The sequence below is a fragment of the Enhydra lutris genome, unplaced genomic scaffold (genome assembly GCF_002288905.1).
Source record: "Enhydra lutris kenyoni isolate GAN:26980312 unplaced genomic scaffold, ASM228890v2 scaffoldscaffold13, whole genome shotgun sequence".
NCBI classification, from domain to species: Eukaryota; Metazoa; Chordata; class Mammalia; order Carnivora; family Mustelidae; genus Enhydra; species Enhydra lutris.
In genome coordinates, this window is record NW_019154097.1 from 45,807,671 (window position 1) to 45,830,850 (window position 23,180).

Sequence of the window (23,180 nt, forward strand, 5' to 3'; positions counted from 1 at the left end):
CTAATTTATGTAACATTCATGAAAATAATAGGGATGATGATGAAAATATTCTGAATTTAGATGGCCAGGACTGTAAAACTGTAAACTGTCACTGTAAATTTACTAAAGCCCACTGAATTCTATACTTAATACAAGGGAATTTTATGTCATGCCAAGTATACCTCAATAAAGCACCTAAAATATTGATCTTTCCATCATGATGAGAAGAAAACAAAGGTTATTAGACAAAAAATAAAATATGGGTGTGTGTATATATTATTTTTCCTTTCTTCCTTACACTGGTTAAGAGACTGCTAATGATAATGGTCATTTATTTTCAAAAGTCTCAAATAAACCTGCCTCCAAAGGGCACCAGTCTTCTAAAAATCACTTTCCCTTCAAATGCAATGGCTCAAACTTCCCAATAGGAAGTCCTGTTGAAATCTACCTCAGTCTTCAAGAGCCCAACTTAATGCCCTCTTCAACTTGGAAGCCTTCCTGGGTCACAAACAAATGCTTCCTCCCAACAAACCATTTGTACAGTGTGCACGCTATGCTCCCGCTGTGGGGACGCTGTGGGGACGTTATGAGTTTTTGTCTCTTCCATTAAACTACCAGCACTCCAAAGCTTGAATGCTTGAGGCAAAGCTGTGCATCCCCCTCTCCCCAGCCAATCTTGTGCCCAAAAGTTCTGCGTCTGCTCAATGACAGCTAGGTAATGAAGTCATCCTCTTAACTCTGGAAAATGAGGGCAGAGCCAGTGTATGATCGAACATGTCACCAGGGTAAAACCTTGACTACATCATAAGGAAAGTAGCAGAACTAAAGACAAAAAAACAAGTCTCTACTTTTTCAGTTCAGCAACTTCTCACTGGTTTATATATAATACCCTACTCCTAAGATGTCTTACATCATATTCTCAAAATAAGAGAAATCAGGAAAATATGTTTAATTTGGCCCAACAGGCTTGGGAACTATCTGGAAACAAAGTAATCACTTACCTAGGTGCTTCTTTGGCTCTAGGAAAGGTCTGCATTAAAACAAAATGAAAAACTACACATGAATATATAAAACAAAACTACTGTAAAGCATAAATTTAATTGACTTCTAAAGTAAACAAGAATGTTTAAAATATATTATAATAAACTGAATATTCAATTTTATATACTAAACTGTTGACAGAAAAGGGATAAAGTACTTCACCTCTTAATGATAAATGAAATCCCTGCTTTGTTCTCTAAAATCCATTTCAGGGTGGCAAGATCATAGTTCTCGGGGTGTTTAAAGGCAACTCCTTCTGGAAGGCCCTGCACGACCACAGCAGACTGATCACGTAGCATCTTCTCATACGGAACAGGTACCACTGTTGATTTGCCTAAAGCTTTCCCTGGGGGTGAGGGACAGAGTTGAGGTAGGAAGAGGATAAACATCATTAAATGTGGAGATTAAAAAAACAAAATCATCATTAGTTTATCATGGCTTAACAAACGGCATTCATGCTGTTTTATAATATCCGATTTCCAAACAAATTCAAAATACCAGAGGGCCCTATTCCCATTTTAGAAGTTCTAAGCCTGAAACAGATCCATAAGGCCAAAATGAAATGTATATAAAATATTATATAAAATCTACACAGCACAAAAGAAACAATGCCTGCTGTCTTCCACCATTGTCTTTCTTTTCGATGGCCTCGCCGTGGTATAATACAATCTTCTCATATACCGTTCAGCCTTAGAACATGGAAACCTAACAGGTCCCACTGTTACCATAAAGTATCCAGCCATTTTTGGCCAATATTCTCACTGAAAACTTACTAGATAAATACAACAGGCATGCGTAACTGAGTGTGTTCTACCACCCGTCTGAGTGTATCAGGCAGGAACCCACACCGGCTAGAAACCCTATTCCCTGTGCCTCACCCCCATGAGATGAATTTTACCTATAATCTCACAGTGTAACCAGTAACTTCTCCCTCCCACAGTTTTGGGGTTTTTTTTAAGCGCTTTGTTTGCCATGTGTTTAGACTAACAAAAGATGGTTTTTTCAGGAAACTGGTGGGATCAGCACACAGGGCAAAAATAAACGTTCTCTTTGGGTGAATATTATGTATTAATGCAGGTTCTCCAGGGAAAGGGGTAGTTGATAGTGGGAGGATCTATGCAGGAACTGAGCCAGGGAGTACCTGGGAAATCTACTTTTCTCTTCTTACAAACCTCAAACAGCTTGTAAATAGAAAAGGGGAAAAAAAACCTACCCCACAGCTCTAATAGGTACATCTGTTTGTTTCTGGGTTTCTTCAAATAAGAAATGGAAAGTATCGTCACTTCTGATGTTAACCCCATGTTTGGAAATCGATCCATTCAGTTTGTCAAAAATGCGATTTGACCTTGAAACCAGTTACACAATTCACCCTTTAGCAAACTCAATTATATAATGTCTCTTCTAGAAAATGCAAGTGTAGGGGCGCCTGGGTGGCTCCGTGGGTTAAAGCCTCTGCCTTCGGCTCAGGTCATGATCCCAGGGTCCTGGGATGGAGCCCTGAGCCTGCTGAGGCAGCCTCTCTGCCTGCCTCTCTGCCTACTTGTGATCTCTCTGAGTCAGATAAGTAAATAAAGTCTTAAAAAAAACCCAAAAACGCAAGTGTATAACCTTACCATAGCAAAAGCAGAAATAGTCCTCAACGGTTTTTCTGAGTGTCTCAATCTCCACGGCATCCACACTCATGCGATTCGCCGGGGCCACAGATTTCATCTTGTGCATCTCTGCAGCCTTTTCCTCTTCTTCAACACCTGCCACATAAGTAATGACGTAAGATGCCCACATCCATTATCTTAATATTTGCCTTTCCATAAGAACAATTTTCTTCTAATATTATAATATTCATCATTTGTTATAAAAAGACAAAAGAGGGGCGCCTGAGTGGCTCAGTTGAGTAAGCAGAAGCTTTCAGCTCAGGTCACAATCTCATGTAGGGCCCGGGACTGAGCTCCCTGGCTTCAACCTCGCCCTCTGCCCCTCCCCCACCTCACCACACCCACAGATGGGCGCGCGCGCGCTCTCTCTCTCTCTCTCTAATAAATAAAATCTTTAAAAAGGGGGGGGGAGCAGGGGGCATTTAAAAATAAACACCTACAGGGGTGCCTGGGTGGCTCAGGGGGTTAAAGCCTCTGCCTTCAGCTCAGGTCATGATCCCAGGGTCCGGGGATCGAGCCCCACATCGGACTCTCTGCTCAGCCGGGAACCTGCTTCCTCCTCTCTCTCTCTCTCTCTCTCTGCCTGCCTCTCTGCCTACTTGTGATCTCTCTCTGTCAAATAAATAAATAAAATCTTTAAAAAAAAAATAAAATAAAATAAAATAAACACCTACAATAAATGACTTGAATAAAAACCATAAACGGGGGAAGGGGGGTTGGGAGAGGGGGGTGGGGTTATGGACATTGGGGAGGGTATGTGCTATGGTGAGTGCTGTGAAGTGTGTAAACCTGGCGATTCACAGACCTGTACCCCTGGGGATAAAAATATATTATATGTTTATAAAAAAAATAAAAATTAAAATAAATAAATACATATTTAAATAAATAAATGAAATGAAATAAACAAGAACAACCCCCCCCAAAAAACCATAAACAGTCATCGCCTGAAATAACTGCAGCTTTAACAAAGAATTCTATAAAGTAAAAATTAGCTACTTGTAGTTTTGTTTTTTTTTTTAAAAAAAGGTATCTTTACAGTAATTTATCACCTACAAACTTAAATATGAGATTAGCAATGTCACAGAAAACATTCCAGGTTCAAAATGTCCAACACACAGCCACCAGACACCTGTGGCCGCTGAGCACCTGATGTCCCAGTCCAAATGATGACACGCGGTACATCTGCCATACATACTGGATTTTGAAAACTTAGTCCAAAAGAGCATGCAAAATACCCCACTGATCATTTTTATGTTGACCACATGCTGTTTTAAATATACTGGGTTAGGGGCGCCTGGGTGGCTCAGCGGGTTAAGCCTCTGCCTTCGGCTCAGGTCATGATCTCAGGGTCCAGGGATGGAGCCCCGCATCAGGCTCTCTGCTCAGCAGGGAACCTCCTACCCCTCTCTCTCTGCCTACATGTGATCTCTCTCTGTCAAATCAATAAAATCTTTAAAAAGTAAAAAATTAAAAAAAAATATTGGGTTAAACTATAACCACTGAAATAAATTTCACTTGTTTCTCTTGTTGTCATAACACAAACATTTTAAATTATGAGTGATTATCATCTCATTGCTCCAAACTGTGGGAAAGAAAATTCTCCCCAAGAAACTGTAAAACTTGGGCGCCTGGGTGGCTCCGTTGGTTAAGTGACTGCTGCGGCTCGGGTCGTGATCCCGGAGCGCCGGGATCGAGTCCCACATCGGGCTCCCTGCTCAGCGGGAAGTCCGCTTCTCCCACTGACCTCTCTTCTCATTCTCTCTCTCTCTCCCTCTCAAATAAACAAAATCTTAAAAGAAAAAAAAAAATTGTAAAACTGACTCATATACCTACTGATCAGGTTTCAGAAGACACTATTGATCCTTATCTGCAAAATACTTTATATAAACAAATATTATGTACTTGAGAATTACATCCAAAGATTATTCTCTAGGGCATTAAATTATTGGTAACAAAAAGAAAGTACGAATACTAATAGGCAGGGACTACAATCTGCAACTGAGGACAATTCCCCTAATGCTTAGTGCTAACCACTGGAGAACCACACAGGCAAGACAGTACAGGGAACGGGAATATAAACACAGCTGCCCGTGGGACCACAGTATTCACGGGACAGATGGCAGCTGATATCCACATAATCAAAACAACATTATTACTATAAACTTAAATACACAAACATAATGAAAGCCTTAAAAATTCTCAAAATGATCAGAAATAATGAAAATATTTAAACAGATTATACTATCATAAAGCTTAAAAGATTATAGCGGGGCGTGGAGGTGGGGCCTACAGTGTAGAGAAGATACGCTTTTCTAAAAAGGGCTAAAAATATGATTGAGAATTTAAATTAATGAATTAAGAAAAATATTTTATTTATCCACGATCTGCTCAATTTATCATGAATTGGATCTAAGTTGATAATGGAAATTTAAATTTGGCACTTAAAGACAAACACACACACACACACACATCCCTACAGGGGTGCCTGGTGGCTCAGTGGGTTAAAGTCTCTGCCTTAGGCTCAGGTCATGGTCTTGGGGTCCTGGGATCGAGCCCCGCAAAGGGCTCTCTGCTCAGTGGGGAGCCTGCTTACCGCCCCCCTGCCTACTTGTGATCTCTGTCTGTCAAATAAATAAATAAATAAATAAATCTTTTTTAAAAATTTTTCATCAGTTGGATGACCTCCCACTTGGAGGACCACAAAATGAATTAAGAACTCTGACAACTTGGTTCTATGGAAGGAATCAGAGACTGGTTTAACTCTGCAGCGTGCTTATACAAATTTCGTGTACAGAAAGACTTGCTCTGAACCCGCCAAATACCTATCAAGAAACTAATGGTTCGTTTAAATAAGAACCTTTAAGGGCACCTGGGTGGCTCAGTCGTTAAGCCTCCGCCTTCGGCTCAGGTCATGATCCAAGGGTCCTGGAATAGGGCCCCACTTCGGGCTCCCTGCTCAGCGGGAAACCCGCTTCTCCCTCTCTCATTCCCCTGCTCGTTTCCCTCTCTCGCTATCTCTGTCAAATAAATAAATAAAATCTTTAAAAAAAAAAAAAAAAAAAAGAACCTTAATCAATTCAAGATTTCTCTACCTCCTCTCCCAGGTGTGCCACTAATCCAAACGAACACCAAACAAGGAACACAGGATAAACATTTACCATTTTTCTTAAACTCTTCAGCTTTTACCATTATATATTACAATGTCAGGGACATCTTGAGCGTTCTGAAATGTGTCTCTAAATATTTTAGAAAATCCTTTTAGTATAAATCCCATTCTGCTTTAGAAAATAAGACATTTGTTATCCATAACTATTTAGGTCCGGTATTTACAAAATACAAAAGACAAAGATACAATACTTACAGTATTTTACAAAATCTTTCTGAAAATCCTTTCTGGTGTTAACAAAAGCACGTCCTCTCTCAGTTCCAACCACAAACACGTCTGTTTCATACACGGCGATGCAGGCCACTTCTGCCTTGGACTTGGCCAGTTCTTTACACTAAAATACAAAGAGCAAATGTGGTATTACATACAGATGTCTTAAAGTACTATGTATGATGGATGAATAAAGAATCTTATCACTTCAGGGGTGCCTGGGTGGCTCAGTGGGTTAAAGTTGCTGCCTTTGGCTCAGGTCATGGTCCCAGGGTCCTGGGATTGAACCCTGCATCGGGCTCTCTGCTCAGTGGGGAGCCTGCTTCCCCCTCTCTCTCTGCCTGACTCTGCCTACTTGTGATCTCTGTCAAAAAAAAAAAAAAAAAAAAAAAAAGTCTTATCATTTCAATGGTCTTACAGTATCTGGAATCAGATGAAGTTCCTAGTTTCTGGCCTTAGATTATCATAGAAAAAGAGTCACCATTTTTTAAAGGTACCGCTCTTTTATATAGTTTTCACTCCCAATGTTAAACAGGAAAAAACAGAATTTGTAAGAAAAAAGGGCAGAAATCCCTTCTAATCCGTTACAGGTCAAATCCCCATGAAACAGCCTCAGACTTCCACCGAAGGCTTACTGGAGAGCACGCTCTACAGCAACACCCAAGAGATGTGAGGGGCGCAGGATTCGGCAGACAGAGAGTTGATGGCTGGTGTGGCTGCGTCTGGGGAGCTCTGGAGCGGGGAGGGCCCTCCCAAAGAAAGGGGAGACCTTGGGCCAGGGAGCCTCGAACACTCACAGCAGCAGGAAGGATCAGGGCCATCAGGGCTAAAGGGAAGTCTGAAACCAACTGACAACATCCACTACATCATCCCACCTCCAGAGTATCTCTGTCTGAATGTACCAGGGGAATCACGCTGGGGTGATTTTTTTTTTTTTTTTTTTTTATTAGTAAGTATGGCTTGCTTGTACTAAATTAAAAGTTCTTAAAAATCTTGGGCACCTGGGTGGCTCAGCTGGTTGAGCGACTGCCTTCAGCTCAGGTCATGATCCTGGAGTCCCGGGAACATGTCCCACATCGGGCTCCCAGCTCCACGGGGAGTCTGCTTCTCCCTCTGACCTTCTCCTCGTTCACGCTCTCTCACTGTCTCTCAAATAAATAAATGTTTAATAATAATAATAATAATAATAAAATCCTTAAAAATAGTAATAATAATAATCCACTGACTGGTTGGTATTAAAGAGTATTGTACCTTAGTACAATACCGTTTCTGTAAAGTAACATACCGTTTACTTATTTTTCTACTATCTTAGTGATATGCTTCCCTATTGATACATAAAAGCACCTCACTTACTTCAGGCATTGAAAAGCTAATTATGGAATTAAATATATAATTACGTATTTTTCCTTCTTTTTTCTAAGTTTGTGCTATTACTTTTTCTACTCATCTAGAATTTTAACTTAACACATTATAAAGGCTTAGAAGTTGGGGCGGTTTTCTTTTGCTTTTTGTTGTTGACTTTTGGGAGGGGGCAAACACCCCATGTGCTCAGTAGCATCTGTTGCAAACTACAGCTTTCCTCTAATCGGTTTTCATTTACACAACAACCACCTTAAATAGAAATTATGTGCATAATATTGCTCTAAAATGTTATCTTGAATAAGTAAGTTTACGCCTACTGAGATGTTGGATATCTTTTTAAATATAGCAAAACCCTAATACAAAACTTCTGACCTACAGGTGGAGCCAACACTTGTGCCAGCGGGACTAATGCTGCCCCATCATTCCGTAACATGACGTTTATATGAGATGCGCTGTTGCTGCTCACCTGGAAGGAAGTGTTATTTCCTCTCTGTAGGCCAGGGTGTGAGGGTGTGAGGGTACATGCCTACGCATCCCTATCCACACTTAGCTGGACACCCCTGTCACCAAAGGCAGCACTAATGAAACAGCAGGGCCAGATTCATGTACTACCCAAAGATTCGATCAAAGAAATCTATGGACCAAGGGAAAAGATGAAACTGACCTATACACTTATAATTACACTTCCTAATTTACAACGAGGAACATGAGGAGAGATAGTCTTTCTGCTGGTGAGGAAGACATAAAACCTAAGAATAAAGAAGTGACTTTGCCAAAGATAAGAAAATTAAAAAGACAGTCTAAGGAAGAGAATGGGTTCCATCTGACCGAGTTATTCTATGTATAGAATAGTATTAGGAAAACCATTTTAATAAACAGTAGGGGGCCACAGGGGGCGGGGGGGGGGGGCTCAGTCAGTTAAGCATTCGGCTTAGGTCATGATCCCTGCTCAGTGGAGAGTCTGCTTCTCCCTCTCCCTGTATCCCCACCCCCTGCTCATGCTCTCTCTCTGTCTGAAATTAACGAGTAAAATCTTAAAAAACAACAACAACAAAAACAATAAAAAAAACCAGAGTAGGACTCCTGGGTGGCTCAGGTGGTTTGGCGTCTGCCTTCAGCTCAGGTCATGATCCGAGGGTCGTGGCATGGAGTCCCAAATCAGGCTCCTCGCTCAGTGGCAGCCAGCTTCTCCCTCTGCCTGCCACTCCCCATGTTTGTGCACATGGGCACGTGCTCTCTCTCTCTGACAAATAAAATAAAAATCTTAAAAAAAAACAAACAAAAAAAAAAAAAACAGTAGGATTTAACCTTTAAACTATTATTCAGAGGAGCCTGGATGGCTCAGTCGGTTAAATGTCTACCTTCAGTTCAGGTCATGATCCTGGGGTCCTGGGATCTAGCCCCCTGTTCAGCAGGGAGTCTGCTTAAGAGTGTCTCTTTCTCCTTCTGACCCTCCCCCTGCGTGTGCTCTCTCTCAAATAAATAAATAAAATCTTAAAAAAATAAAAGGTAACAATATATAGCCACTAACTTTAAGTAAAGAATTTTTCAAAATTCTCAAGTAGTACAAAGAAGGAAAAAACGCCTGAAGGGGGAAAGGTAACCAAGCTTCAAACTCTGTCATACGGATACCTGTGAGGTTCAATGCTATCTAATACGAGTCACACTTAGGACCGGAAATACACAGCCCTCTCCTAGCTAGGACATGTTTAATTTCAATGTGTCACAAAATACCTAAGTCTGACTCTTATAAGTCTATGAGCTGAAATACCAGGTTTCCAGCTATAGATCTATAAAAACGTGATTAAGCAAACTATTATTACTACCACCACAGTAATACAAAAATACAGCAAAAGGATACTTAACAGTTTACTATAATTATGTATACAATACAGGTTTCTTAAAAATGAAGAGCTAACACTACATATTTAGTAAGACTTAGCAGGGTAAGGAAAACTGTGAGCACAAGCACAATACGGAATGTAAAGAGTAAGTGTGCTCTTAGGGTTCAGAATTCCGCCAATGCTCTTCACAGACACAACTGAACACCAGCACACACCAGCACACACCAGCTCGTCCGGAGTGTCTTCAGAGTTCCACATAAATTCAAAGCTACTGCTTGCGAAACAAGAAATTGCCTAAGATATTGATAGGTAAACAACCGAAATTAAATGTAAAAAATTAAACATTTAGGTAAGTTCAGATTGTTTGGAAACATGGTAATAAAATGATCTGAAAGGCTTAAATCCAGAACTACTATTCAAGCAAAAAACTCTTATTTAGGGGCGCCTGGGTGGCTCAGTGGGTTAAAGCCTCTGCCTTCGGCTCAGGTCGTGGTCCCAGGGTCCTGGGATCGAGCCCCGCATCGGGCTCTCTGCTCGGCGGGGAGCCTGCTTCCTCCTCTCTCTCTGCCTACTTGTGATCTCTGTCTGTCAAATAAATAAATAAACTCTTAAAAAAAAAACACACACACAAAAACTCTCATTTATAAAACCAGAAAACATGTATGTTTCCAAAAAAACTCAATCTCACCCCCAAGCCCAACCCCTATCCAACTACAAACATTTTCTAACTATAAAGCCATCTCACCATGGACTCCAGAGCAGACATAAGGAACGTCACCACCATCCTGCTCTCTGAGGACTCCTCGTCTTCAACGGGCAGGGTAGACATTGCTACTTGGGCCATGATCCCTAGGAAAGAAATACGACAGTGAGTGGCAGAAATTTACAATGTCCTTCTATACAGATGTTCAGAGCTGCAACAGTCCTCCACAGATGCCTAATTTACAGTTTTCTTGCATAAGAGGAAAAAAAGCTCAGAAGCTGAGTATTCAATTTGCCAAAAACTCCCATCCTCTAAGATATAAAATCTATCCCCTAAATTTCCAACTAATTTCCATAAAATTAGGTCAGCATAATCCCCAAAATAAATTCAGATGCAACCCACGACCAGTTAAAATGTCTCCCAAGTGAGGGACGACTGGGTGGCTCAATTGGTTAAAGCACCGGCCTTTGGCTCAGGTCAAACCCCCAGGGTCCTGGGATCTAGCCCCACGTGGGGCTCTCTGCTCAGCGGGGAGCCTGCTTCTCCCTCTCCCCCCCACCCCCCACTCCTGTGCTCTCAGGAAAAGAAAAAACAAAAAAAACAAAAAAACTCCCATGTGAGAATTAGAGGTGAAGCGCTGCACCGTCCAGTGATCACTTATCACAGCCCATCACAGGACACAGATGCAAAGTTCCCTTCCTCCCAGGCACACGTGCAGTGGGTAAGGCAGACAGAGACTGGGTGAAGATAATTCCTCTGTTCTTACCAAGAAGGACAAATAACATCTAAGAATGCTTTACAATACAGCATTATTATCCTCTTTAGAAAACATTTTCCACTACCTGGGTGTCAGAAGAGAGCCCCGCTAGCCCTCCGACACCATAAAAATGCAACACGTGACACTACACAGAAAGTGCCAGCAAGGATGTGGAGAAACTGGAGCCCTCGTGCACCGCACTCGGGCACGTAAAATCACGCATCCAAGGTGGAAATCAACTCGGCAGTTCCTAAAAAAATTAAACAGGATTACCATGACACAGAGATCCCACTTCTGGGTATATACCCCAAACTGAAAGCAGACACTCAGATATGTCTACACCATGTTCACAAAAGCATTATTCACAACAGCCAAGCGGTGGAAACAACCCAGGTGTCCACTGTCAGCTGACGATGCACAAAATGGGACATGTACATCCGATGGCATAGAATTCCTCCTTAAAGAAGAAAAAAGTTCTGGGGCACAAGGCCTCTGCCTTCGGCTCAGGTCATGATCCCAGGGTCCTGGGATCGAGCCCCGCATCAGGCTCTCTGCTCAGTGGGGAGCCTGCTTCCCCCTCTCTCTCTGCCTGCCTCTCTGCCTACTTGTGATCTCTCTCTGTCAAAAAAATAAATAAAATCTTAAAAAAAAAAAAAGAAGAAAAAAGTTCCAAAACATGCTATGATATAAACAAACCTCGAAAAGAGTGAAATGTGCCAGACACAACAAAACTAGTATTATGACTCCACTCCCATGAGATACCTACATAACAGGCAAATTCACAGAGCCAGAGAGTAGAATGGTGGCCGCCAGGGACGAGGAGGAGTGGGTAGTGGAGATTTACTGTTAATGTGCACAGAATTTTATTTGGAAGATGAAGTTCTGGAGCTAAATGATGCTGAGAGCTGCAGAACAATATGAATGCACTTAATACAGCCAGGGAGCTGTACATTTTAAAATGGTTAAAATGGTAATTTTGTTATGCATATCTTATAGAAATTAAAATTGAAAAAAAGCAAAAATATACCACATAAAGACTCTAAGAAGCCAAAATCAAAAGCATTATTTTAAAGTTACTAATACCAGGGTGCCCGACTGGTTCAGCTGACTCTTGATTTCAGCTCAGATCATGATCTAAGGGTAGTGATCTGATCAAGCCCTGTGGAGGGCTTCATTTCTACTTAAGATTCTCTCTCTCCTCTCCCTCTGTGCTTCCCCCCACCCCTCACCCCAGTTCCTGGGCTCTCTCTCAAAAACAAAACACTGCTAATACTAAAAAAAACTTTTTTCTAGGGGCACCTGGCTAATTCAATCGGTAGGACATGCGATTCTGGATCTTGCGGTAGTGACTTCAAGCCCCACGTTGGGCACTGACCTTACTTTCAAAATAAATAAATAAATAAAAGTGACCTAGCTCCCACCATTTGTTTCCCAGGCGGTTAACTACTAAGCTAAATTTGGGCATCAACAAGTTAACAAATTGTGCATACTTGGGAAATAACACTTTACAATGAAACACAGTAACAAGGGGCACCTGGGTGGCTCAGTCAAGCCGCATCAGGCTCTCTACTCAGCAGGAAGCCTGCTTCCCCCTCTCCCACTCCTCCTGCCTGTGTTCCCTCTCTGGCTCTATCTCTCTGTCAAATAAATAAAATCTTAAAAAAAAAAAAAAAAAAGGAAAATCAGTAACAAAAACTGATACTTATCCCTGAATCTGTGAACAAACAGAAGCAATTTTGTTTTCCAAAACAAGATCTCTATCCTGAATAGAGACAGACTCAGGAACAATAGTATTCAGCAAGAGAACACTTAAAACATAGAAGTTACTTTCCCTAACAGCCTAGGTCCCATTCTTTTCTCCTGGGAAAGAGTTTAAGTAAATTTATATTAAAATGTGGCTCAGTCAAAATGAACTACAAAAGCATATTATTTTGCCATAAACATAACAGTCACTTAGAATATACAGTCATTATTTCTGAAAGTTCATAGGATTTCTTACTCATCTCCCTTTTCTCAGTTCTCCAGAAAGGGAAAAAGGAGTCGTGAAAAGGGGACATGTTCTCATGTTACAAATTCAATTTCGTGTCAAAGGTTATAGCCATTCTTAGTGTCAGAACACAACACTGGGACAATTTTCTGCCTACTGCGATTTCTGCTTCTCACCTTAAATTGCCGGAAATCCGCCACGAGGTCATTCACGCTCAATGAGTATTAAGAAATGGGGAGACAGACACCACACAGACAGCCCTGCAGGGGTGCCGCAGGCGATAAGAGGTCCTGTTTCATTACCAGAACTTCTCAGGAGGCCCCGTAGCACTTATCAAAGGGAAGAACCCTGGAGGTGATGAGTCCAGCAGGGCTTGATGGGGAAGGGGGTGCATTGTGTCTGGGCCTTTCTGCTCTCAGGAAAGTGTACATTTGCATTACAACAGAAACTCTCTGAACTGTTCTTTGCCCGTCCCAAGAGGTCATTTCCCTGGGCAGTCTCTTCAAGGAACACTCTCCCTGCACCCCTCACCCGGTAACCACTGCCCTCCTCTTCTCTTTCCCAGAAAGGAACTGCCATCACGCAGCGGCACTGACAATGCACACCGGGTCCACACACCAGGCCGGGTTGCTGACACAAGCTCATGGAGCATGAGGCATGACAGGCACTGGCAGACTGAGCTGTGGGTCCCCAGACCCTGAAGCACTACATCAACCACTTGCTTCCAAGTCCCCCTTCATCTCTGACCTTTTATAAGCCCCCTCGTTTTAAACAGCAGTTAGACAGAAGAAGAAGAAGAAGAAAGAAGGAAGAAGGAAGAAGGAAGAAGGAAGAAGGAAGAAGAAGAAGAAGAAGAAGAAAGATCTATTCATTACACCCATCATGGTTTATCATCTACTTCATACTCACAACAACCCTGTAAGGGAGAAAAGAGTAAGAGCACAGAAGCGAAACAGAAGTATATTCGCAGAGCCCAGAAAAAAGAACTTCACAGGAGCCAGTGTTCTCATAAAACACTTGCGCAGAACCCCTGTATTCTTTTTCTGGTTTATTTTAAACAGGGTGTGTGTGTGTGAGAGAGAGAGAGAGAGAGAGAGAGAGAGAGAAAGAGACCAGAAATAAACAACAAGAAAATCACCACTGAAAGCAACTAAAATGGGACAGTTAGCTCTGTACTCAAGGAAGGCTAATAGGCAGATTTCTATCTCTAAACGTCATTTGGAATATTCTTTGGAACAAAAAGGAAAAAGAACAAAATGATTATGTACTCCGTAAGACAGTAAACACACATGAAAGAAAAGAAAAATTATTTTAAATGTGAGACCTATGATGAAGGCACATTCTTTCCGGTGTTTGGGAACACCACCTCCCTGGGATCACCATAATCCAAGTCCAGGGGGTCAGGCTGCTTGGGCCACCCAGATGTGAACCCAGACCACAAACAAGGATGGAGACTATCTTACTCATCCCTCATCCAATTTGGGGTCTCATCTCACTGGGGGGGAAAAAACATCTATTTGACTCGTAGTTTTGTGCAGGCTCAGGGCTTCCATTTCTGAGCCTCTCATCCCATAAAGCGGTGTAATTAGTAGGTACCTTCAGGACAAAAGTGATTTTCACTTCTATTATCTGAGTTACCACTTTCTTTCTCCTATTAGCCTTTCTGTATTAGCCCTTCAACAAAGTTCCCATCTCATCAACTTTTTGTTATTTATATCAGCTTTTTTGGGTCATTTTAGAACCTTCTTATTAGTTCCACCCACCCTGGGAACCACATCTTATCTTTATTCTGAAGACTAATTTATGAATTTGCCAAAACTATCTTAGACTGTAAGCGAATTCCTATTTCCAACCACCCCAAGAAAGGAATTTTTTTTTTAATTTTTTTTAAAGATTTTATTTATTTATTTGACAGACAGAGATTACAAGTAGGCAGAGAGGCAGGCAGAGAGAGAGGAGGAAGCAGGCTCCCTGCTGAGCAGAGAGCCCGATGTGGGGCTTGATCCCAGGACCCTGAGATCATGACCTGAGCCAAAGGCAGAGGCTTTAACCCACTGAGCCACCCAGGCGCCCCAAGAAAGGAATTTTTAATGTCTAAGTTAATTATTCAGCTGAAAGGATCCACAACTAGATCCGGAAACACAAGACATCATTAAAGTTCTCTCTATCCCACAGAGTCTTCACTTCTGGAGCAAATGGGTTTCTCTCCTAAGACAGAGGTGACAGTCACACGCATCTTTAGGCTCACCGCACACCCATACTGTGACCCTAGAGGCAACAGACTACCATTATCTTCCCACTACGTCGTGCACAAGAGTTCTGGGGGCTTGTGTCCCGAGCCTGGTGTAACTGCAGGGGCTACGTGGAACAAAATGATCCGGGGGGGTTCCCTGCACCTGGCATTCTAGCTAGGACCACATGGAACAGGAAGGCAGGCAGTTACTGAGAAGGCAAAGCAGGGGACGCCTGGCTGGTCAGTCCGTACAGCATGTGACTCTTGATCCCAGGGCTATGAGTTCAAGCCCCATGTTGGGCGTGGAGCCTACTGAAAAGAAAGCAGAGCGGGACACTGGTACCAGGGGAGAAGGAAGAGGGAGCCTAAGCGTGCATCGCATGCAAAAAATAGCAGCAATTTTAGTCTGCTGGACCTTCTTCCCTGTTCTTTCAGTTTACTCAATTCGTCCGTTCTGAATGTTTTCTGACCTCATCTTTCGTTTCCCTGATTGGATTTCAAGTCTCCCTTAGAACTTTCAGAGATAACCGTCACTGGACTGTTACTGTTTCCTACATCTCCCATCCTGGGCAGCTACTGGTTAATGGATATGATGCCTTTCTGATGTGTCTGAAACCAGACTCCAGCGAGTCTTGCCAGTCTTCTTGGATTTCTTGTTGGAGATCCATTTCAAGGATTAGGTTTATCTGGGTCCTTACTGTTTTGATCTGTTCTACCTCAAAATAAGCTAACAACCAATTCCATATAAATTTTCATTTGACCATACTGCTTTTAATTTACTGATCCTTGGGGCGCCTGGGTGGTTCAGTGGGTTAAGCCTCTGCCTTCAGCTTAGGTCTTGGGATCCAGCCCCGCATCTGGCTCTCTGCTCAGCGGGGAGCCTGCTTCCCTTCCTCTCTCTCTGCCTCCCTCTCTGCCTACTTGTGATCTCTATCAAATGAATAAATAAAATCTTTTTAAAAATTTTACTAACCTTGCTGTTCATGCTGAACAGCAAAATAACAAAAAGAATATTTTATAGTGAGTTGGAGACTTCATGAAGATTTTCACATATGCCATTATCAGTCTAACAACAACAGCAAAACACAAAACAAAAACCCCACTGAGGTCTTTAGTATTTTTCATTATGGTGATCTCTAAAATATTACTAAACTGGGCACCTGGGTGGTTCAGTCAGTTAAGCCTCTGCCTTCAGCTCAGGTCATGATCCCAGAGTCCTGGGATCAAGCCCCGCATAGGGTTCTCTGCTCAGCAGGGAGCCTGCTTCCTCCCCTCTCTCTCTGCCTGCTTCTCTGCCTACTTGTGATCTCTGTCTGTCAAACAATAAAAAAATCTTTAAAAAAAAAAAAAAAAATAAGGGGCGCCTGGGTGGCTCAGGGGGTTAAGCCGCTGACTTTGGCTCAGGTCATGGTCCCGGGGTCCTGGGATCGAGTCCCGCATCGGGCTCTCTGCTTGCCAGGAAGCCTGCTTCCCTCCCTCTCTCTCTGCCTGCCTCTCTGTCTACTTGTGATCTCTCTCTGTCAAATAAATAAATAAAATCTTTAAAAAAAAATAAAATAAAATACAGGGGCACCTGGGTGGTTCAGTGGGTTAAGCCTCTGCCTTCAGCTCAGGTCATGATCTCAGAGTCCTGAGATCAAGCCCCACACAGGGCTCTCTGCTCTGCGGGGAGCCTGCTTCCCCCCCCTCTCTCTCTCTGCCTGCCTCTCTGCCTACTTGTGATCTCTGTCTGTCAAATAAATAAATAAAATCGTTTTAAAAAAATTAAATAAATACATAAAATACTACTAAATTTTCAGTACTTGTGTTTCAAATTTAAGCTTTGGATCAGAGTGGTAAGTGGGGAAGGTATTATATTACGCTGATTCTGTTTTTTGTTTTTCGTTTTTTTTAAAGGGAAGGTACTATATTATGCTGATCATGTTTTTTTTTTAATTACATTTTTACCCTATTTCTTCTTTGTATTTACATTTTGTTAATTTCAACAAGCATCTTTCCATTTCAATCTTACAACATGTGATCTTAGATCAAGGAGGGGAAAAAAAATCTAGTGCAACCTCCTTGCTCCATTATGTTATAAATGAGAAGCCCAACCTGGAAAGATTAGCTGTCTTGCCGTGGCCATACGGACAGTTAACTTTTATAACAAGGAGCTGGAATCCGTATCTCCAAATTCCCAATTACCTTGTTCATGCACAATAATAATCAAAGAAAAGAAGGTTAAATAGAGGAACCCAAGATAAATAATTACACAGTGATTAAAACTGTAATACTAAGCAATCTTCACGAGGCGCTAGAGTCACGGCCGCCCACTGCAAACAAACTGAAGCCAAAGGACAGTATCCTTTTGGTGCGCGCAGCACAGACTGCAGGGACACTGGGGAATACTTCACAGATCAGCATCAGTCACATTCTATGAAAAAAACAAAGGATTTGGTTCAAAGAAAAAATATGAATTACAGGCCAAGTGTCTCTGTGAACACGTAATTTGTGTCACAGAACTCTGCTGACGGGCACCATCAAGAGTCACCTCTCCTCTTCACAGCAAGTAACAGCCCTCAGACTTGAGTTTAAACAACAGAGTAACTTAGTAAAATTTTAGCAAAATCCAAGACCTAGGACCCAGTCCTCAACCAGGAGGAAATGGATTTAAACTGATAGAGGCAGCAGGCCCACTATTCTATTCTATTCTCAAAAACTTTATTTTCGGGGCGCCTGGGTGGCTCAGTGGGTTAAAGCCTCTGCCTTCGGCTCAGGTCATGATCTCAGGGTCCTGGGATCAAGCCCCACATCGGGCTCTCTGCTCAGCAGGGAGCCTGCTCCCCCCCCCCCATCTCTGCCTGCCTCTCTGCCTACTTGTGATCTCTCTGTCAAATAAATAAATAAAATTTAAAAAAAAATTTTTTTTAAACTTTATTTTCACAATTTTCTATAAACTGCTAAGGTTCTCTCTGTTACTGTTACTTACAGTAAACAATTAAGATCTACCCACATAGCTATTTAAATATGGTGAAATAAACTTTGAGACTGCAAAAATCATTAACTTTCCTGACTCAATGTTTTGTACAAGAGCCATAACCCCTAAATCCCAGCCAGACACATGGATGGATGAACACTGAGAAAATACTCAACAGCACCTAAAATACCGACCATGAGGGTACCGCCCATGGAAAACTACAGACAGCACTTAGGACAGGTAATGGCATTCAACTCTGTAATTATTCAACAGGTTTCAGAGGTAAAAACAAAGTAATATTTCTACCAAGACAATCTTTCATCCAAACTTCTTCAGCTTCTGACCGCTACCCCAAAAATGCAGCAGGAGGCATCTGGCTGGCTCACTAGGTAGAACATGTAACTCTTAATCTTAGGGTCGTGAGTTCGAGCCCCATGTTGCAGGTACAATCTACTTAAATTTTTTATTTATTTTTTTAAAGAGTTTATTTATTTATTTGACAGACAGAGATCACAAGTAGGCAGAGAAGCAGGCAGAGAGAGAGGAGGAAACAAGTTCCCCGCTGATCAGAGAGGCCGATTAGAGGCTCGATCCCAGAACCCTGGGATCATGACCTGAGCCGAAGGCAGAGAGGCTTTAACCCACTGAGCCACCCAGGCGCCCCTCTACTTAAAATTTTTAAAAAAGGAGAGCCTGGGTGGCTCAGTCCTTAAGCATCTGCCTTCTACTCAGGTGACGATCCCAGGACCCCAGGATCTAGCCCCGCACGGGGCGCCCTGCTCAGCCCGAAGCCTGCTTCTCCCTCTCCCACTCCCCTGCTTGTGCTCCTCTCTCGCTGGGTCTGTCAAATAAATAAAATCTTTAAAAATAAATAAATAAAATACACTTAAAAATACAGTGTGGTTTTCTTGTATTATGGATGGTCTTTATCTAGGCCACTATTTAAGATCTTGTCCTCAGTTTTTTTTGGAGTCAGTTCCAGTCGTTCTGCATTCTATGAGACCTAGTCTCAGGTTATTATTTACGTGAGGTAAAACTCAAATTTACCAACTCATTTTATTAAGAAATCCTAGTCAAGTTTTGATTAAGTTAGTAATGAAAGGCACCATCATAGTCTAAAGTACGTAAACCAACAGAAACATCTTCAGTGAGAAGTAAAAATAATTTCAAGTACCACTTAATTCTAAGGAAAATGTAAAATGGCACCTCAGACTTCTAAATATAAATTGTATCTTATAATTTCCTCAAAATGATGAGCACAAACAGAAAAGTTAAAATTCCTCATCTAAGATGTCACACATTTTGTCGTAACAGGGTGCCTAAAATAACTGGAAAGGATCTAATGGTTCAATCAGCTGACTTTATCCTAAACAAGTTTCGGTTGCATTAAAATCAATTTGGGTCATCATATAATACTGTATTCCCACAATCTTCTAGGCTGCTGATATCCTTCTACCTCTGAAACTGATGGCACTTAACACCTCCATGTTGTATCTATAATCACTAAGTGGTAAAAGCTAAAGAATCGGTTTCTCAGGAAACATTCCATCCCTAAATTTCAGGTACATACACTACAGTCAGTTCGGACCACAAACACAGAGCTTGTGTCTTAAATCTCCTTCAACATGCTACCATTCGTTCTAATTATGTCTGCTTAGTAGCTGCTACAGAAGACCTGTTTCAGGTTAATTCACTGACCCTATTAATTTGGCTTCTGAAGGATAGCAAAGACATTAACTTGATTTGTTTATTACCAAAGTGGGGCATTCGCCTGACACATTTTACAGAGCAGAACCTTTTTTTTTTTTTTTTTTTTAACATAAGAAGCTTCTACCTCGGAAAAACAAGGTAAACTGCTTGGGATTACAGAATTATTAAGCAGAAAATAACAGAGATCTGACTGATCTTAATATTCCATGTTCTTTTAAACCATACCATCTACTGTAAAATTTCTTTTTTAAAAAAGATTGTATTTATTTATTTGAGAAAGGGAGCACAAGTGGGGGAGCATAGGCAGAGAGAGAAGCAGGCCCTCCCCACCCCCAAACAAGGAGCCTGATGTGGGAATCAATCCCAGGACCCTGATCATGACCTGAGCCACCCAGGCACCCAAATTTAATCAGATTGTTAATGTTTCCCAAATTCCACTATTCACAATATTTAAATTCCAGAAAAACATTTCGTTTTCTGAGATTTAGACAAAAACTATAACAGGATTTTTAGGTCCATGCACTAACCTTCATTCTAAAAAATAAAAATCACCAGCCTCAAGAGAAAAAAAAATCCTTAATTCTAAAAAAGAGAGTTTGGGGGATGGGAGGGATGGGGTGGCCGGGTGATGGACACTGGGGAGGGTATGTGCTATGGTGAGTGCTATGAATTGTGTAAGACTGATGATTCACAGACCTGTACCCCCAAACAAGTAACACATTATATGTTAATAAAAGTAATTAATTAAAAATTTTAAAAGAGGGTTTCATTATCTCCAAAGTATTACCACACAAAATACTTATTAACAAAATAAAGTGTGGCACACACCAAGTGATCAAAGTTAACCTAGTCAGGGACAAACAGACCTCATGTCCCACCCAACAGACTGTACCGAGAACACTGTGATATTCCTGCGTAAATACATCCGGCAAACCCAAGCTGAGGGACATTCTGTAAAATGACTACATCTTCAAAAAGGTCAAGGGCACCGATTTCAAAGGCCAAGGAACTGTTCTAAAGTGAGGTGTATTAGAGGGACAAGACAACTGAGTGAAAAACGTGATCCCTGGATTAGACAGAGCCTTTTGCTCTAAGAGACATCTGGCAGGGCTGCCCTGGTTCAGGTTGTGAGCCTGAGTCCTGGGATAGAGCCCCACATCGGACTCCCTGCTCAGTGGGGCGTCTGCTTCTCCCTCTCCTCTCTCTCCTTCTGCCTTCCCTTCTCAGGCTCTCTCACTCTCAAATAAATAAATAAAATCTTTAAAAAAAAAAAAAGTGACATCTGGCAAATCCTGAATGGGTTTGGTTTTTTTTTTTTAAGATTTTATTTATTTATTTGACAAAGATCACACGTAGGCAGAGAGGCAGGCAGAGAGAGGAGGAAGCAGGCTCCCCGCTGAGCAGAGAGCCCAACTCCAGACCCCGATCCCAGGACCATGACCTGAGGCGAAGGCAGAGGCTTTAACCCACCGAGCCACCCAGGCGCCCCACTGAATGGGGTTTTTGTGTGAAGGATATATGGGAAAATTTTGTTTGCTGTCAGTTTCAGAGTGTCCCACATAATGTTTAAAGCACTAAGTACATACAAGCTAATCAAAATTTTTCTACTTTTGCCTTATCTCATGGGTGTTGAAGTCTTGCTGCCTCTTTTTTTTTTTAAGATTTATCCATTCGACACAGAGAGATCACAAGTAGGCAGAAAGGCAGGCAGAGAGAGAGGAGGAAGCAGGCTCCCCGCTGTGCAGAGAGCCCGATGTGAGGCTCGATCCCAGGGACCCCGAGATCATGACCTGAGCCGAAGGCAGAGGCTTAACCCACTGAGCCACCCAGGCACCCCAAACCTGGGGCTTTTAATTTGGACAGTATTTGTTACTGACCATGTGTCTCTGCACTAGACTGGGGTGGGAGGAGGAATCCTGCCACTCTTAGCACTAACACAGTGCCTGACACATAAGTAAGCACTCTTGACACATGTGCTGAATTCAACAATGAATCCTAAACTTCTGGTGGATGCTTCCCCCCCAATATTAGAACTTAGCCACAATGAGGGCTATCAGATAGTAGCTCGCTGGCTAAAATGCGTAAGTCAGAAAGTGTAATCAATAATTTGATCCCAGGGAACTGTCTGGGTCACTCAGTCAATAAACATCTGCCTTTGGCTCAAGTCATGAGGGTCATGGGATCGAGCCCCATATTGGGCTCCCTGCTCACCGGGAAACCTGCTTCTCCCTCTTCTCCTCCCCCTGCTTATGCTCCCTCTCTCTTTTATTTTAGAAATAAAATTAGAAATCCCTAAGATGAACCACGGCTCAAGATGGATTTTTAAGTCAAGGTTTTTAAGTTTTGATGGCTGGCTCTGCTTACATTTTAAGATGTTTAATTCTTCATTTCTACCTGCTGCAATAAAGCTGGTAATCATGTCAGTAAAACCCAAGCGCTCTCAAGAAGAAACAAAATACATTTGGAAGGTTAAGATTTGAAATGACCTGTAACGGTTATATTTATGCCTAAAACTTTACACCCTTCTCCACCACATTTTAAAAAAACATGTTGAGATACCTAACAAAAATAGCTACATTTTCTTTTTTAAAAAAAGACACGTGAAAGGAAGAATTACAAAATAAAATGAAGCCAGGGAAAGAGGATCTGCCCAGCTGATGATCCCAAGTTCAGTCCTGAACCCCACAAGTAGCCGAAGCAATGTCCTTGACAAACAACCAAAAAAGCACCTTATCAGCTGTTCAGGAAGATCGCAACTTTTCTTGACACTAGAGTTTAAGAGAAAATGTTTGCAAATGCACAGATTATCCTTTTAAATTGACAGTCCAGATCTGGCTCTACCAATACACTAAGAATGTATCCCTTTGACCTTATTACAAATTTAAAAATTATTTAGGAGGGGCGCCTGGGTGGCTCAGTGGGTTGAAGCCTCTGCCTTCGGCTCAGGTCATGGTCCCGGGGTCCTGGGATCGAGCCCTGCATCAGGCTCTCTGCTCCGCCAGGAGTCTGCTTCCTCTCTCTCTCTGCCTACTTGTGATCTCTGTCAAATAAATAAATAAATAAATAATTTTTTTTTAAATTATTTAGGAAAAAAATTACTTAGGACTGGGAAAGGTGGATCAGTGTTCTTTTTCTAACTCTGTATGAATGGGAAGAGGAAATGAAAATCAAGTAACTGGGACCTACAAAGTCCCATCTTTATTTTTGCTCAGTGCACTGTTCACAGATGGCAGGCAACAGGGCAAAGCTATCATGAACACCAAGTTTGGAATCAGACCAAAGTTCTGAATTCAAGTTCTAGCTCCAGTACGAGATATGACCGACCCTGGGATTCTTGAACCCCAAACTTACTATTCTGGAAAATGACAACAGTATGTGTACTTTACCTCACAAAGTTATCAGACTGTAAGTTAAGTACCTGCTGGTGTTTCACACAAGCATTCAGTAAATTAACCATTTAAAAATTTAAATTTCAGGGCGCCTGGATGGCTCAGTGGATGAAGCCTCTGCCTTCAGCTCAGGTCATGATCTCAGGGTCCTGGGATCAAGTCCTCCATCCGGCTCTCTGCTCACTGGGGAG

General features: G+C 42.0%; 1 protein-coding gene across 10 annotated transcripts in view; it reads right to left on the reverse strand.

Annotated features, from left to right (window-relative positions):
* Positions 1 to 23,180, reverse strand: part of LOC111145631 (general transcription factor IIi) — a 107,127-nt gene that overhangs the window by 73,461 nt on the left and 10,486 nt on the right. For all 10 annotated transcript variants that reach the window (XM_022500678.1, XM_022500675.1, XM_022500673.1 and 7 more), the window contains exons 2-6: positions 10,000 to 10,103; positions 6,034 to 6,172; positions 2,634 to 2,768; positions 1,183 to 1,366; positions 981 to 1,009 (exon numbers count right to left, since the gene is read on the reverse strand). In XM_022500678.1, coding sequence (XP_022356386.1) covers positions 981 to 1,009; positions 1,183 to 1,366; positions 2,634 to 2,768; positions 6,034 to 6,172; positions 10,000 to 10,098 — 586 coding nt within the window. In that variant the 5' untranslated portion in view covers positions 10,099 to 10,103. The remainder of the gene's footprint in view (positions 1 to 980; positions 1,010 to 1,182; positions 1,367 to 2,633; positions 2,769 to 6,033; positions 6,173 to 9,999; positions 10,104 to 23,180) is intronic.